This window comes from Mustelus asterias, chromosome 20, assembly GCF_964213995.1.
Source record: "Mustelus asterias chromosome 20, sMusAst1.hap1.1, whole genome shotgun sequence".
Taxonomy (NCBI): Eukaryota; Metazoa; Chordata; class Chondrichthyes; order Carcharhiniformes; family Triakidae; genus Mustelus; species Mustelus asterias.
Genome location: NC_135820.1, coordinates 76,833,354 through 76,850,543, shown reverse-complemented (window position 1 = coordinate 76,850,543; position 17,190 = coordinate 76,833,354). Strand labels below are relative to the sequence as shown.

Below are 17,190 nucleotides of genomic sequence, written 5' to 3'. Positions count from 1 at the left end.
TTTCCCACTCCCATAAGCATCGGGTGGCTTTGGCGACAGGAGCAGAAAATATCACAAGAAGGCCAAAGTCAAGTTTTACATTGGCATGGAGGTTTCCCCCGATTATCTCCTCCCCTGGGTGGGCTGCATCTCCTGTCATTCAATGCAGGGAATATCATTATAATACATTTGCATCTCATTATCAGGCCCATGTGCCAGAATCAAAACCCTCTGCTCCATCAGGTATGAGGATAACACTGGAAGGGTACCGAGGGACTGACTTCAGGGGGCAATTAGAGAGTTTATTTATATCCGTGCCCAGGCTGTGCGACTAGAGCTTCTTAACCTTTCTAACACTGCCGCTACATTTTAGTGCATCCCCAACATCCAAAACAAAGATGAAGAAAAACTGCTATCCACCACTCCATGTTATCTGTGATGATCTTGGCAGGCGTCCTCGGGAGGGCCAAGACCTAGAGGGACCTGGTCTGTTTTGGGGGTTCTGCTGCATGACAGTGCAACTCTCCATGGCCTGTGGAGTTGGAGCTGAAGCGATCACAGGAAGAGGGGATTTTGATGGACGGGACACTCCTGGAGTGAATGGCCCCAGAGTGTGCACCTGCTGATCTTCCTTCCAAGGGTACCTGAAGGCCCCTGACTTCCTCCTTAGGATGGAGGGGAGCTGGAGTGAGCCCAGGAGCCCTGTCATCCTCTGGTGTTCGCACTGACGAATCCCAGAAAGTGTCTGCCCAATGGAGTGCAAGTGCTACAGCAGTTCAGGACAAAGGTCTTGCACCAAGGTCTGCATAGCAGATGCCACCCTAGCTGTGTTGACCACGTTGCATTGCAATATTGACACAATTACCTCAGATATAAGACGGACGGACTCCTCCATGCAGACTTTCAATCCAAGGAGTGTACCTACCAGACATGCCTTCCTGATTTTCCCAAGTTTGCCTTTGGAGCTCCAGTAACTAAGGCATGAGTCCAGAGGCACAACATCTGACTGGGACTCAGCAGAATCCTGGCCTCCAACAATGCTCCAAGTGTTGGTACCCTGGAAGGTCCCTGCCTCTGCCTGCAATGTCTCTGTAAGTGTGATGTGTTCAGCAGATTGTGATCCCAAGGCTATTCTAGAACTCGGTCCCATTGAGGTGTGTGTGTCTGCGCTGGCGCAGGGAGTAGGTCAGCATTGTGACATTTCTCCCATTTTGGAGTTCGTGAATCCCTCCTCTGTGCTGCTATCTGGCTGGGGTCGAGGATCTGCTGGTGGACTCTCTGGACTCTTTCCCAAATGACCTGGATCCAGACTCTAAACGTTAACTCTGATGTCTTTCCACAGACACTATCAGACCTGCAGACATTATCCAGCATTTTCTGTATTTGACTCTAGATAACAAATTTGGTCATCTTCACCTCAAAATATGTATTTTCTTATTATGATTGGCCAAATCATCAGAAACAATGTTTAAGATACTTAAGGTTACAGTTCACTTGCCTAAATTGGTTTTATGCAGTACACAGGAACCCAATATCCACTTTGGGTGAACTGGGTAGAGCCTGCTATATGCAAATTCTGATCAGCCTCAGCTGCTGATGCAGCTGAAGAGAATCGCAAAGGTTGTTTACTCTTTATTTGTGTGTGGCCAGGAGGAGCCTTGGCTCCACAAATTCAGACGAATGTGCTTCTGCTCCAGGTACCCAACCCCACCAAAATAAAGGCTGCGATTTTACCACCCAATTTCTCACCTCTCACAATCTCCATTTCCAGCGGGAGGCTGAATAACTTATTTAAATTTATTTAAATCACCATTTCCATGGATTTATTGAGCCTGGGTTGCAATCGTCCCGCTGGCCTGCCTTTGTGGCCTCGCCAGCAGAGGTTCTATCGGTGAGGAAAACACCTGGTCCCCACGAATGGATAAACAGTCATGTTGGCCTCGCCGGTAAAACCGGAGGCCATTGAGGGCCCCTGGGGAAGGCGTGGGCAAGAGGGAAAGGTTGGGAATTCTCTTTGGGCAGTGCTAGCCTGGCACCCAGGCACTGCCCACCGGGAACCTTGGCACTGCCCACTGGGCAGTGCCTGAAGGAGCCAGGCTTACGGAGGGCAGGGTCTGAAGGGGCAGGGCCAGGCCGGGGCCGCCCAATTGGGGTGGGAGGGGGCTGCCACTCTGCAGTTGTGATCAGTGGTGGGAGGGGGGAAGGGGCAATCAGTCTGGGCGGTGAGGAGGGGGGAGCGGGAATTATATTTTTGGGAGGTGTGGGGTTCATGATCACTGTGGGGGGGGCCTCTGTTGTTGCAATTGCGCATGTTCAGCCACAGAAGCATGCACATGCGCAATAGTTCCCTCTGCTGCTACGCCAAACTGGCTGGCGATTTAAGCCCCGCCCCCACCATCTAGTGGCTAGAAACGGGGGGTCTAGTGGGAAGGTCCGTTGACCTCGGGCAGGATTTTACGGTTTCAGGATGAGAGAGGCCATAAAATCCCGCCCCTTAACTCTGTTCTCTCTCCCTATAGTTGCTGTCAGATTTTTCCAGCATTCTGATTTTAATCGCACTTCAGCCAATGTTATTATGCCAAAGTGCATCTGGTGAAAATGTTGATCAGATTTGTTCATGTGGGGTAATTAAAGCATCATTCAAGAAAATCAAGACACAGACATAAGCTCATCCTTTTTTATGACAGATAGGAGAAAAAGGGGAAAAAGATTTTCTCAAGAATCATCAGCCAACATGCATTGTACGTTGTTTTGCAAATCGATTTCTTGGGGAATTCTTCAAGAATTTAACATTATCTTTATCAAAATAATTTCAGCGTGATTGACAATGTGATTTTTAATGCAGCAAGATATCATCTCAAATGCATTGCAGTAGAAGAGAGTTCAATAATAGCTTTCAAATGGGAATTGAATATACATATAAATATATACAAATCTTCAGGTTTGAGGGAAAAGCTGGGAAGTGGACTAATTAGATAGCTCTTTCAAAGAGCTGGCATAGGCATGATGGGCTGAATGGTCTTCTGATTTATATCATTCTGTGATCTACGATACGTAGCTGTCAGAGAACAAAAGGGAGCGAGAAAGAAAATAAAATGCATTTCTACTCATTTAGAGCAAGATAATTAGATATTTTTTAAACTCACAATTTGCCTTCATAATCTTTCCAAGCTTTTTCAAAGGGCTTCTTTAAATCCTGCAAAAAAATGGAAAAAGCAACAACAAGCACTAAATAAAATTCTTTCTTATAACAATGATGCGATTGGGATTGTATTAGCTGAAATGCTTGTGTTAGTACACTTCATGTTGTAAATTCTAGTGCTAAGTCGAAAATATCCTTAAAATATTAGATGCACTACATTTGTTGCAAATTTATTTTCCGCATCGCCACTGTGACCCAGTCATGGCTGTAGCTGCACACTTTTTCTTTTCTTTCTTCATGGAATGTAGGCATTACTGTCAAGGTCAGCATTTACTGCCATCCCTAAATTGCTTTTATAAAAGTGGTGAGGAGTTGCCTTCTTAACTTGCTGCAGTCTGTGTGGTGAACCTAGACATGAGTTAACGGAAGTATTGGGGTTGAGTCTATTCCTGCATCACTGACCACAAAGAAACGCTTTTCTGCAGGGGGTCAATGGATAGTCATGAAGTGTATCAAAACTGACTGATTTTTCACCGCTCAGGGTGCATTGGCTGATTTAGTGTCTCAGTTGCTGCCTTGGCTGAGTTCAGCAAATTCAGTCCACACTGGCAATCGAACTCTGGTCTGTATGGTTTACTGCTGCAATAGATTTTTTTTTTAATGGTTCTACTTACTTCTACATAAGTAATGATCTACAACTACCATCAGAAGAATTGCAAAACCAGCACATTACTCATCATTAACTGCTACATAACTGAGCTCCGACTTAATGAGTTTTTTTGTAAATACAGTCAATGTTGCCTCACCCCCTTGACTCCTTTCAGTTCTCCTTTCAGCAGAGAGTTCAGGAAAAAGACAATATGATTCACACTCTGCAACTGAAGGAGAAAAAAACACAATCAGCATTGAATGATATTGCAGAACAAATAGATGAAATCGACTAAGGTAAAAGGCAGAGGGCAGATGTAAAGTTAAATAGTTTAAACACAATTAATGCTCTCCTCTGATGGTCCACTGAGCTTATTAAATGGGTGGCTGAACAGAGGTTCAATCTCCAATTTGCCATAATTTGGGCAGTTAAAGAAGGGAGAATCTGGCAAGGTTCCTTCTTCTGGTAATAGTCGACTATGCTGCAAGTTTAGTCATTTGGATGCATGAATAGTGAAATAACTCTTCCAAGTCCGGTGTCCCTTCACTAAATCTAGATTTATTTACATAGTCAGCATCACTCAGACAGGTACCTCCTCATTCAGAGTGTAAACCTGGAGTGTCAGTAACCCTGACACTCCACAACATATATACAGGCAGGGCTCTCTGATTGGACAAGCCATTACCTTAATCAGGGAGCTCGTATTCTAAGAGGTCTGCATCGTGGGTCTCGCTATAGTCGTTACAAATAGGACAGAATTAGGCTTGAATATTGCCCTTGCAGTCAAATTGTCTGCCAACAGTCACTGGCAAAACTTGTAAAAGAATAATGACTCCTGAATAAGGTAGCAAATGGTAACTAGTACCCTTGGAACAGTAGATGTGAATGAACAAATAGTGAGGAAAAAAAATACTTACCTTCTGGATCTGTTCCATGTAATTTGAAATAAAATTTATATTTTAATGAACATTTTTATTCTGGGATCAATAGATTTTTGTTAATGATCTATCAGATCGACACTTTTGTCTTCTTTTTCTTAGGCAGTCCCTTGGGACCGAGGATGGCTTTCTTCCACATGGAGGTTACAGGTCCTACACTGATTAAAAAATCCAATACTGAATGAGCACACTTTGTCACAGGCGGGGCAGGTAGTGTTTGATGAGCGGGTATGTTGTATGCTCAGGTATTGTATGTTTCTTTCACTGTTTGTGCTTGGCCTCCACCCAGGCCTATTGGAGACGCTTGAAATGGGTGGCATCTTCTTGGATGCTTCTTCACTAGTCTGGAGGGTCTCTTTTGTAGAGTTGTAGGAACAGTGGCCAGGATTCTCCCAAAAAAATTCTAAGTCCCCAATTTGCGGGAAAATGGGAGTAAACCCCGCTGGTTTTTTTCACGTGATTTCCAGAATGAATCTCTGACACTGTCCATATTAGAGCTCCTCAGGATAATTCACTCTGGAAATCAAGGGATAGGGTCTATTCCCGCCCGAGAGGCCAGCAGCATAGCGCTGAGCGGGTCACTGTGGATGCGTCGAGATGTCAGCGCAGAGATCGGTGCATGCGCAGTGGCCCCACACTGCCGGCATCCCGATCGTTGGCCAGACCCGCAACCTCCCCATCGCTGGCCTTCTGCCCCACCACCCCCCAAATCCCACTCCCTGATCGCTGGCCTTCCTGACCTCTCAGGGCAAGCCCCGCTACCCCCCATCCCTAACCCCCGGCCAACCCCAATCTCCCCGACCACCCACCTAGCCAGCCCTGATCTCCCAATCCCATTGCCTTGCCCCCCCCAACCCCGGCAGTCCTGATCTCCCTGACCTCCTGACCCCGTGCCCCTAGCAGCCCCGACACCCCAGCATCAATGATCTGCCCCCCCACACACCCGGATGGCCAGCCCCAAACACCTTTTCCCTCCCTCGGCTTGCGATCCCAGTGCAGAATGGCAGCGGGTCCCCCCACCCCAACCGATTGCCCCCCCATAGATCCTGCCCCCAACAGGCCCTGGCCTCAATATGCCCTGCCCCCCTGGCCCCACCCCATTGGCACTCTCCGATGCCCGGTGGGGAGTGCCAAGGTGCCCCTTGGGCAATGCCAGTTTGTGCTTGGGCAGTGCCAGGGTGCCAGGCACTACCCAAGGGGCACCCCCGTTACCTCTGACCTCCTGGGGGCCTCAATGGCCTCTCTTCCCTCCAACAGGGCGGTGTTCCCCGTTCGTGGGGAGCAGTAGCAAACCCCGCTGGAGTGAACCACTCCCAGCAGGGGTGGGAGATGCTAGTTGGCCTGGAGACTTCAGTCCCGGGCCCGCTAATGAAATGGAAATGCTGATTTCCATATTGTAATCAGCTCTGCGCTGATTTCCGGCGTGGGGCTGATTATGCTGGAAATCTTTGGCTGGGAGACTCGCAGCAGCCGTGATGTCCAGTGAGAACCCGCGAAACAGCCCCTGCTGATGTCTCCCGGCCCTCTGTGCTGGCTGGGATTATTGTCCCCAGCATTTTTTCAAAAGTTTCCCAAATCCAGAATATGGTTCATGGCTCTTTTGAAGGCAGTGAACTACGAATCATGGAGAACCTGGCCTGACTCCATGAAAATTGTGGGGGTTATGAGATGCCTACTTCCACAATTGAAGCCATCCAGGTTGTGCTCGCTACCTTCACCCTTACCCTGCGCTGGCAAAAATTGCAGAACTGGAAATGGGGACAGGAATCCAGGAATTGGATCTTGCTAAAGCCCTCTAAAAATGTCTCTGATTCTAAATTACAGTTGGAGACTTTGGATGGTTCCAACTTACTTATTTAAATAGGTACCCTGCAAATGTTTGATTCAGAAATAGCAATCTAGCTCCTGGGTAATTATACAACTGACATACCTGACTCCCCCTTTGACTTCCTGACTAACTTCCCCCCGCCACAACTGCTGCTCACCCACACCCCCAACCTAACCTGGCCTCACCACCCAACCTCACTACCCAACTTCCCTCCTGCCCCCAACTCCCCCCTTGATCTCCTCTCTCCCCCTCCCACTGGTCTGGTCTGACCTCACCTTACCTCCCTACCCCTTTATCCACTTACCTCACCCATCCTACCCCATTACCTCACCCACCCTTACCTACTTACACATTCATCTGGAGTAGCTATCTGATGGCGATTGCTGCTCTATGGAAGACTTGGAAGAATATCTTAAAATTGATCTTTCTGGTGTAACGGACCAGATCAGAAACACTAAGGTATGTTATGGAGTTAACCTAGATCCCAATTTTTTTTTGATTTTGGCACTCTGCTGCCTCATAGCACCAGGGACCTGGGTTCAATTTTGGCCTTGGGTGACTGTGTGGAGTTTTCCCTGTGTCTTCGTGGGTTTTTTTCAGGTGCTCTGCTTTCCTCCCACACTCCAAAGGTGTGCAGGTTAGGTGGAATGGCCATGGTAAATTGCCCCTTAGTGTCACACGCTGTGTAGGTTAGGGGGATTAGTGGGGTAGATACGTGGGGTTACAGGGATAGGGCCTGGCTGGGATTGTTGTTGGAGAGTTGGTGCATGCACAAAGGGCCATATGGCCTCCTATGATTAGGGTGAGCATAAGGTATTTCAGTCCAGGTATGAACATAGAACAGTACAGCACAGAACAGGCCCTTCGGCCCACAATGTTGTGCCGAGCTTTATCTGAAACTAATCAAGCTATCCCACTCCCTATCAACCTGGTGTGCTCCATGTGCCTATCCAATAACTGCTTAAATGTTCCGAAAGTGTCTGACTCCATTATCACTGCAGGCAGTCCATTCCACACCCCAACCACTCTCTGAGTAAAGAACCTACCTCGGACATCCTTCCTATATCTCCCACCATGAGCCCTATAGTTATGCCCCCTTGTAATAGCTCCATCCACCCGAGGAAATAGTCTTTGAACGTTCACTCTATCTATCCCCTTCATCATTTTATAAACCTCTATTAAGTCTCCCCTCAACCTCCTCCGCGCCAGAGAGAACAGCCCTAGCTCCCTCAACCTTTCCTCATAAGACCTACCCTCCAAACCAGGCAGCATCCTGGTAAATCTCCTTTGCACTCTTTCCAGCGCTTCCACATCCTTCTTATAGTGAGGTGACCAGAACTGCACACAATATTCCAAATGTGGTCTCACCAAGTCCTGTACAGTTGCAGCATAACCCCACGGCTCTTAAACTCCAATCCCCTGTTAATAAAAGCTAACACACTATAGGCCTTCTTCACAGCTCTATCCACTTGAGTGGCAACCTTCAGAGATCTGTGGATATGGACCCCAAGATCTCTCTGTTCCTCCACAGTCTTCAGAACCCTACCTTTGACCCTGTAATCCACATTTAAATTTGCCCTACCAAAACGAACCACCTCAGATTTATCAGGGTTAAACTCCATCTGCCATTTTTCAGCCTAGCTTTGCATCCTATCTATGTCTCTTTGCAGTCTACAACAGTCCTCCACCTCATCCACTACTCCATCAATCTTGGTGTCATCAGCAAATTTACTGATCCACCCTTCAGGCCCCTCTTCTAGGTCATTAATAAAAATCACAAATAGCAGAGGACCAAGCACTGATCCCTGTGGCACTCCGCTAGCAACCTGCCTCCAGTCCGAAAATTTTCCATCCACCACCACCCTCTGTCTTCGATCAGATAGCCAGTTACCTATCCAATCGGCCAACTTTCCCTCTATCCCACACCTCCTTACTTTCATCATAAGCCGACCATGGGGGACCTTGTCAAACGCCTTACTAAAATCCATGTATATGACATCAACTGCCCTACCTTCATCAACACACTTAGTTACCTCCTCAAAAAATTCTATCAAATTTGTGAGGCACGATTTGCCCTTCACGAATCCGTGCTGACTATCCTGGATTAATCCGCATCTTTCTAAATGGTTCCTAAATCCCATCCCTAAGGACCTTTTCCATCAACTTACCAACCACCGAAGTAAGACTAACCGGCCTATAATTACCAGGGTCATTTCTATTCCCTTTCTTAAACAGAGGAACAACATTCGCCACTCTCCAGTCCTCTGGCACCATCCCCGTGGACAGTGAGGACCCAAAGATCAAAGCCAAAGGCTCTGCAATCTCATCCCTTGCCCCCCAAAAAATCCTAGGATATACTTCATCAGGCCCAGGGGACTTATCAACCTTCAGTTTATTCAAAACTGCTAGTGCATCCTCCCTCCAAACATCTACTTCCTCCAGCCTATTAGCCTGTAACACCTTCTCTTCCTCAAAAACATGGCCCCTTATTATGATTCAATTGTCCCACCAGGAAGCTTTTATCAAAAACAAACTTTATTTTTAGCAACACAGTTAAAATATAACAAAAAGAAATAGCATAACTTTTACCAATTGAAAATACTTAAACATTATAAGGTATAATTCTTAATAGCTAGCTATCTCTAAAGTTCTAATGTAAGCAGTATCCTCATACACATAAATCCCTTTTCAAAATCAGCACAAAAATAGATATGCTCACATAGGTGCTATGTTTCCACCCTTTTACCCCTCCGGACAAATACAGAAAGACACCTGTCATATGACTCTCAGCAACCTCCAGAGAAAGATTCATCCCCAAACAGCAGAATCTCAGAGAAAGAGACTCATTTTTACAAAACCCAATGACCAAATTCAGAGAAAGAGAGGCACTGCTCTCTAACAATTCCAAACAGCAACTCAGTTTGAGAGCTCTGTGTAAGCCGAGCTCCGCCTAGTCACATGATTCATTCCCTGTCAATCATCCTAATCAAGCCCTACTCTGCAAAACCCCAGGGGAAAACACTAAAATAACAGAACAGCATTAGCCCAGATTAAAACAAACATTCTAGCAATTTGGACCAATTCTGCTGCTGCAGTAACAATAGAGGCTGGTTACAGACCAAGCGGCACCGGTGTTAGAACAGACTACTAAAAAAACCTGCACAGAAAAATGACTCAAATACATTTCTTAAAGGCACAGTATCATCACATTGGTGAATACTTAAGATTGTGGTCCTGCTAGCACATTATCAGACTAAAGATTTTATAAACAGGATCAGATCAAGAAAGAAATTTTATCATCAGAAATATAAATAAACTGCGAGACATAAATATATGAAGCATAAAAGACATAATATAATGCAAGTGAAGCTTTCCATGATCTCATGAAGAGGCCATTTATTAATTACAATAAAACCAAGTTGAATCTTTGTAAAGCACTCATATTTATTTCATACTCACCAATAACATATTGATGGTAAATACAAAGATGATTTACTATGCATCTTTTTAATTGCTGTTACGATTTAATAAGACCATGATTATGCATTATACATGTTTACATATGTATGCAAACACACGTATTGAAAAAGATCAGTCAGTGCAGTTTCTACACTCCTGACATGAAGCTGGTGTATAACAGTGACTTCAGCAGATGAATTATCGATTTCAAAATTCTAGTCGCACTGATTTTTGCAAGCAAAGTTAGAACCATAACGCGGCAGGTTTTTTTACACAGAGGGTGTTGGGTGCCTGGAACTCGCTGGAACCCGCTGCTGAGGGAAGTAAAGGAAGCAGATACGATAGTGATCTAAAGGGGCGTCTTGACAAATACATGAAAATGATGGAAATAGAGGGATCTGGTCCCTGGTAGGGTAGCGGGTTTTAGTTCAGTTGGGCAGCATGGTCGGTGCAGGCTTGGAGGGCCAAAGGGCCTGTTCCTGTGCTGTAATTTTCTTTATTCTTTGTTGTTCAAGTCCATCTGAACATTATGCATAGGATATCTCGATTGATGAGATGATACTCATCTCCCATGATCTGTTGTTGCTTCCATTGAGATGGCAATTAGTTTCAGTATTTAAAAATAAAGTTGGAAACAGGATGAGGTTTCACTGTTTTTTTAAAAATTCATTTACGGGATGTGGATGACGCAGGTTAGACCAGCATCTAATGACCATCCCAACTTGCTCTTCAGAAGGTGGTGGTGAGCTGTCTCCTGAACTGTTGCAGTCCCACAGTATTGTTAGGGAGGGAGTTCCAGGATTTTGACCCTGTGACAGTGAAGGAACAGCGATATATTTCCAAGTCAGGGTGGTGAGTGACTTGGAGGGGACCTTCCAGGTGGTGATATTTCCAGGTATCTGCTGCTCTTGTCATTCTAGATGATAGTGGTCGTAGATTTGGATAGCTTAAGGAACATAGGTGACTTCCTGCAGTGCATCTTGTAGATGGTACATATGGCTGCCATTGTACATCAGTGGTGGAGGGGTTGACCTTTCTGGAAGTGGATGCAATCAAGCAGGCTGCTTTGTGCTGCATGGCGTCAAGCTTCTTGAGTGTTGTTGGAGTTGCACCCATCCAGGCAAGTGGAGAATATTCCATCACACTCCTGACTAATGCCTTGTAGATGGAGGATAAGTTTTGGGGAGTTAGGAGGTCAGTTACTCACTGCCGGATTCCTAGCCTTTGACCTGTTCTGGTAGCCACAGCATTAATATTATGGCTAGTTGAGTTCAATTTCACTCACCAGCAATTCAGCCAGTGGCTGACTTCACACACTGAGCTATTTTGGCTCATAGGTTCATTTTAAAAACCACACAGGTCTTATTTAAAATCCAATATTTTCAGACTTAATTCAGTGCTTTTTTTCCATCATTATGACAAACAAAATGTTTAAGTTAAAACTGATTCAAATTTCTTCAGCATTATCTATTATGAAATAGTCATATAATTGATCTTCTTTGTTCATAAATGTCTAACCTTCAACTGTAACCACACTTAGAATTCAAAATAACAAAGCTCTTGAGAGAGAATGATTTGGATGAGAATATAGGGGGCAAGTTAGTAAGTTTGCAGATGACACCAAGATTGGTGGCATGGTGGACAGTGAGGAAGGTTATCTCCAATTGCAGCGGGATCTTGATCAATTGGGCCAGTGGGCTGACGAGTGGCAGATGGAGTTTAATTTAGACAAATGTGAAGTAATGCATTTTGGTAGATTGAACCAGGGCAGAACTTACTCAGTTAATGGTAGGACGTTGGGGAGAGTTACAGAACATAGAGATCTAGGGATACATGTTCATAGCTCCTTGAAAGTGGAGTCACAGGTGGACAGAGTGGTGAAGAAGGCATTCGGCATGCTTGATTTCATCGGTCAGAACATTGAATACAGGAGTTGGGACATCTTGTTGAAGTTGTACAAGACATTGGTAAGGTCACACTTGGAATACTGTGTGCAATTCTGGTCACCCCATTATAGAAAGGATATTATTAAACTAGAAAGAGTGCAGAAAAGATTTACTAGAATGCTACCGGGACTTGATGGATTGAGTTATAAGGAGAGGCTGAATAGACTGGGACTTTTTTCTCTGGAGCGTAGGAGGCTGAGGGGTGACCTTATAGAGGTCTATAAAATAATGAGGGGCATAGACAAGGTAGATAGTCAATATCTTTTCCCAAAGGTAGGGGAGTCTAAAACTAGAGGGCATAGGTTTAAGGCAGTGGTTCCCAAACTTTTTCACTGAGCCGCACTTTTGGAATAAAAATTTGGTCGCGCCACACCGAATTTTTTATTGATACATTCAAAAACAAAAAAAACAACTCCTAGCAGTGCTTGATTCATAACATAGAACACAACTACTTTATAATATGATCATGGGACATCCAGAAAGTATAAAACAATGCTTGTTTAAACCATGTTTAAATGTTTCTTTGATTGTCCTTGAATCTTCCCGCCACACTTGCCATCCTCTCTCGCCGCACCAGTGTGGCGCGCCGCACCCTTTGGGAACCACTGGTTTAAGGTGAGAGGGGAGAGATACAAAAGTGTCCAGAGGGGCAATTCTTTCACACAGAGGGTGGTGAGTGTCTGGAACAAGCTGCCAGAGATAGTAGTAGAGGCGGGTACAATTTTATCTTTTAAAAAGCATTTAGGTAGTTACATGGGTACAATGGGTATAGAGGGATATGGGCCAAATGCGGGCAATTGGGATTAGCTTAGGGGTTTTCAAAAAAAAGATAAGGGCGGCATGGACGAGTTGGGCCGAAGGGCCTGTTTCCATGCTGTAAACCTCTATGACTCTATGAGAAGGAATGAGTGTGATCATTCAAAAGCTATGCATTTATTTCAATATACAGTAAACAATTTAGCATATGATTTATTTGGCACAAAGGAAAATATGGTATAAGATGGTTTTAACAATAAATAAATGGTGGAAACTTTTATTATTAGGTGCTTTGTACTATAAGAAAACTAATGGCCCCCTGTGGTGCAGGCCTCATGTAATGGCCAGCCATCCCTAGTAAATTGAACAGCTTTACCTTTGGGTTGGAGCTAGTCAGGCAAGAACACTTACACATATCATATACTTTAACAGCAGCTGATACTGATTCTACATAAATAACAACAGTCAACTGTTGCAGTCTGGTTTAACATCTACATATATATAACTCTGCAGGCATAATGAGTTTTGATCTTCGAGTTCCCTGATTTTGTGATTATATTGTCCTTACAATTGAGTGCAAGATTCCATGAGAATGAGAGCAGTGTTTCAGAACAAAGAGCCAATTTTGTGCTCATGTGACTATCTTTTTTACATTCAGCAGAAGTCCATTTAAAAATAGCAAAAAAAATAATGTTTTGATATATACAGTTTTTGGATTTCTTTTAATTTCTGATTGACATAACAGTAACATAGTTGCTGCTGTAGACCAGTGTCCTTTGCTTAACAAAATAGTTATTTTCAAAAATGTTCAATATATATGTCCATCCAATGACATTATAAAGTAATATGTGTCCAGCTAGTGACATTATAAATTAATATTTTATATAACACATCTTCATAACAATGTAGATTGTGAACAGCAGCGCTTTTCTAAAGAGGTATTTACTGAGAGTTGTTGCCATGATTTTGTTGGCCCTGTGGTCAGTTAAGTTGTGGGACACAGTTTAACAGATTTTTCACCTCAGTATACAAGCTACACAATTTCTAATTAACTCTTCTAAACAGTAATCTATCACTGGCCATCTAACTGCTTCAATGGTTTGTTGATTAACCCGAACAGCATCCAGATATCCTTCATGGGCAAGATACAAAGTACTTCCTGGATAACTGCTCGAACTCCGTGTGCTATTAAACAGTGCACGCGCATTACATACTCTATTATAACATCAGTTTTTCCTCTAAATCGGGAGGCTACTTAGTTTTTAGGTACAGGCTTACTTATTGCATTGCACTGTCTGTCACCAATAGTGCCTCTTATGTAACAAAGACTTGCCGTCACGTAGCCTGCAATATGGAAAATCACTTTATTGCTAATGCTGTCTATGATAATCGTAAGACATCATGTCAGCTACTTGGTTGCATAAGCCTGTGAGATATTCAACCTCAAAGTTGTACTGATGAAGACAACCTGACCCTCTATAGATGCGTAGAAGATCCTGATGTGGCTAACAATGTAGTCAAATGCATAGTGATCAATGTAGAGAGTGAACTATCTATCACAGAGATACATGTGCCAATGTTCACATGCGTAGATGCAGGTTACTGCATCCTGCACTACAGCAGAGTATTTACATTCAGTTTACAATGAATATGACACGTGCACGGTTGGTCATTCACTTCCTGTTAAAGTAGAGCTCCAATTGTATCTCCTGATGCATCTGTTGTGACATACATTTCCACATGTGAGTTAAAACATGAGGACTGATAGAGATGCTGGGGGCAATTTTCTCATCCTGCTGCGCTAATCTTTTAGCGTAGCAGGCTGGGAAAATCCCATGGCGGGCGATTCGCGGGGTTTGCACCTGCATTTGCTAGTGTCTACAGCACCGGATTTACGGCAGTGTCTGCTCCGCGCATTTAAATGGTCATTTAAATATAAATGAGATTAGCGGGCCCGGGACTGAAGTCTCCGGGCTCGCTAGCATCCCTCCGCCCCCCTGCCAGAGTGGTTCATTGCAGCAGGGATTACACTAGCTCCCCACAAACAGGGAACTAACGGCCCAATCCCGCTAGAGTGAAGGGGGGGCAATCGGGACCCCCCCAGAGGGTCGGGCAGCGGGGGGGTGGGGGGGTGCCCCCGGTCATTAGCACCCTGGCAGTGCAGTCTGTACCCACTGGCACTGCCCAAGGAGAAAGTGCCAATGCCCGAGGCAGCTTGGCACTGCCCATCAGGCTTGAGGCAGTGCCAAGGGGCCTAGGGGGCAATCAGTGGGGGTTGGGGGTCCCACTACCACTCTGGAGTCAGGAACGGTGGGAGAAGGAGGGAGACCAGTGATCAGGTCGGGCTGGGGGAGGGGCAGTCAGTCTGCTGGGGTGGGGGTTACTATCGGGAGGGGAGAGGGATATCAGTGGGGGAGGGGGGGGCAGGGTGGGGATTATGGCTGGGCCCTGGAATAGTCAGGGGGTCAGCGAACGGGCTGCGGGGGGAGGGGGGGTTGCTGGCCAGCAATCGGGAGGCCAGCAGTGGGGGGCCACTGCGCATACGCCGATCTCGGCACTGACAGATCGGCGCATGCACAGTGGCCCGCTCGGTGTGCTGATTTCAGTGGGAATAGTCCCGCACCCTGAAATTTAATGATACGCTGGTGGCCTCTGCAGTGCACAGAGTGTAGGAGATTCTTCTCTGAACTCCCACTGAAAAAAAGTGTGAATTATTTCAGTTTTCACGCAAATTCGACACTTGGAATTTTTTTGGGAGAATTCCGCCCATCATCTTAGCCTTTAACGTGTTAAATGAGGTTTGCTGTGCGATTGTCCATCTCATTATGCATCTTTCCACAGCTGCTTTCAAAAAAGCTCTGTGATCTCTGCATACTTGAGAACAAATTTGTGATCAAGGTTGGTAGTACCAAGGATCAATACCAACTCTGGTTGGACAGGGTCAGAAGCGAGATATATGAATGGACGTTATCGTGTATTGGTTTTACTCGAGTTTCAGTCACTCTGCACCCAAGTAAGTCAATCTCAGATGCTGTGAATGTGAATTTGTTCTTGCTGTGAATTGTGTGTGCAAGTCGAGTGAATGCACACTCGAGCAGAATGCACTATGAATGTGCTGCGTGCTGAACCTCATCCACAATGCATTCTGCTATACTGAAACATACCTTGGGGAGTAACAAAAGATGTAAGGTACCACCTTGGCTTCACTAGTGGCGTGTCATGCTTTGTGAAGACTGGAAGTAGACATCTTTCTGGAATGATTGCTTTGTTGAAGGCCATAAGAGTCTGCATAGCATTAGTTCACATTTTTTGAGTTGTGAAATGGTTAGATTCAATATCCATGTGGAGGAGTTAATTCGCTCAACTTTACCATTTGCTTCAAGTCGTGTCAGCTCCTGTGACACTTCAACAGGGATTGCAAATTTGTCTCAAATTTTGCAAAACTGGCAGAATTAGCGCAAGAATTGTTAGCATCTTGAGAATAAGGAAGGATACCATTGTGCATAGTCAGTGCCATTGATCACATGAACATGTATTCCAGTGGAGACTTCAAGTCTGAAGCCAAGCTTATCCGAAAGGTCTTGTCTTTGGCTACGTAGAACATGAACTTGTCCAGCTTCAGGATTTTGTAGCATACTGCAACTGTGATCGTTCCCAAAACCAGAATAACTGAGATACCATAAGCTTTCAGTATCCATCGCAGGAGTGAGAGAATGTTGTGAAAATAATGATGGCAGAGTTTGTTGCTGAATATAGATACTTCACACCAACATTGACGAGAAACAACATGGAGATGCCTGTGATCTCGGGCAATCTTAAAAATGAGCTGGTTTTTACCATCTGTGATGATATACACATGCCATATTTCATTCCTGGGAACAGATTCTTCCATATGCTGAACCAAAGAACTCTTCTCCTTTGACATCTTTGCAAAATGGTTCATTTTAGAATTCGTTCCACTTCTTCCATTGAGCTGGCCAAAGTGTTGCGAATCTATGGCTTCCTCCATTATTTGGACACATTTTTGAAGGCATCTGACCACGATGGGACAAGTGTTGATGGGCCTGTTGAATTCTCTTTGTCTGTAAACCTTGCACCTGAGCTAGCTGGGCAAGCAGTGTCTGCTGCTGAGTTTGAGGATGCTTTTATGAGTAATCTGTCCAAATCGAATATGGTGGATTTGATTTGGCCTCCAAGAGAAGGCATTCCCTAATTTGTGGAATTAAGTTTTTCAAGAAGTTGGTTACAAATTAGATAGTGTGTCAAATTGAAACCTAGAAGCCAACTGTTGCATACTGCCACATATATGGATTCACCTTTCCCTGGCATCTCTGGCAAAACATATAGGGGGTGATTCTCGTAGTTCGCTGTGCTGCTCTAGCATTGAACTGGGCCGGGAGACATCAGAAGAGGCTGTTTAGAAGGCTCCCCGCTGGGAGCCACGGCCTCCGTGTGTGTCTGGAGCCTGGATTTCCGGCATTGTCAGCTCCACA

The 17,190-nt window shown here is 45.0% G+C and overlaps 1 protein-coding gene across 3 annotated transcripts in view; it reads right to left on the bottom strand.

The window, feature by feature from the left end:
* Positions 1-17,190, bottom strand: part of unm_sa1614 (un-named sa1614) — a 195,971-nt gene that overhangs the window by 95,633 nt on the left and 83,148 nt on the right. For all 3 annotated transcript variants that reach the window (XM_078236888.1, XM_078236889.1, XM_078236890.1), the window contains exons 4-5: positions 3,928-3,999; positions 3,126-3,175 (exon numbers count right to left, since the gene is read on the bottom strand). In XM_078236888.1, coding sequence (XP_078093014.1) covers positions 3,126-3,175; positions 3,928-3,999 — 122 coding nt within the window. The remainder of the gene's footprint in view (positions 1-3,125; positions 3,176-3,927; positions 4,000-17,190) is intronic.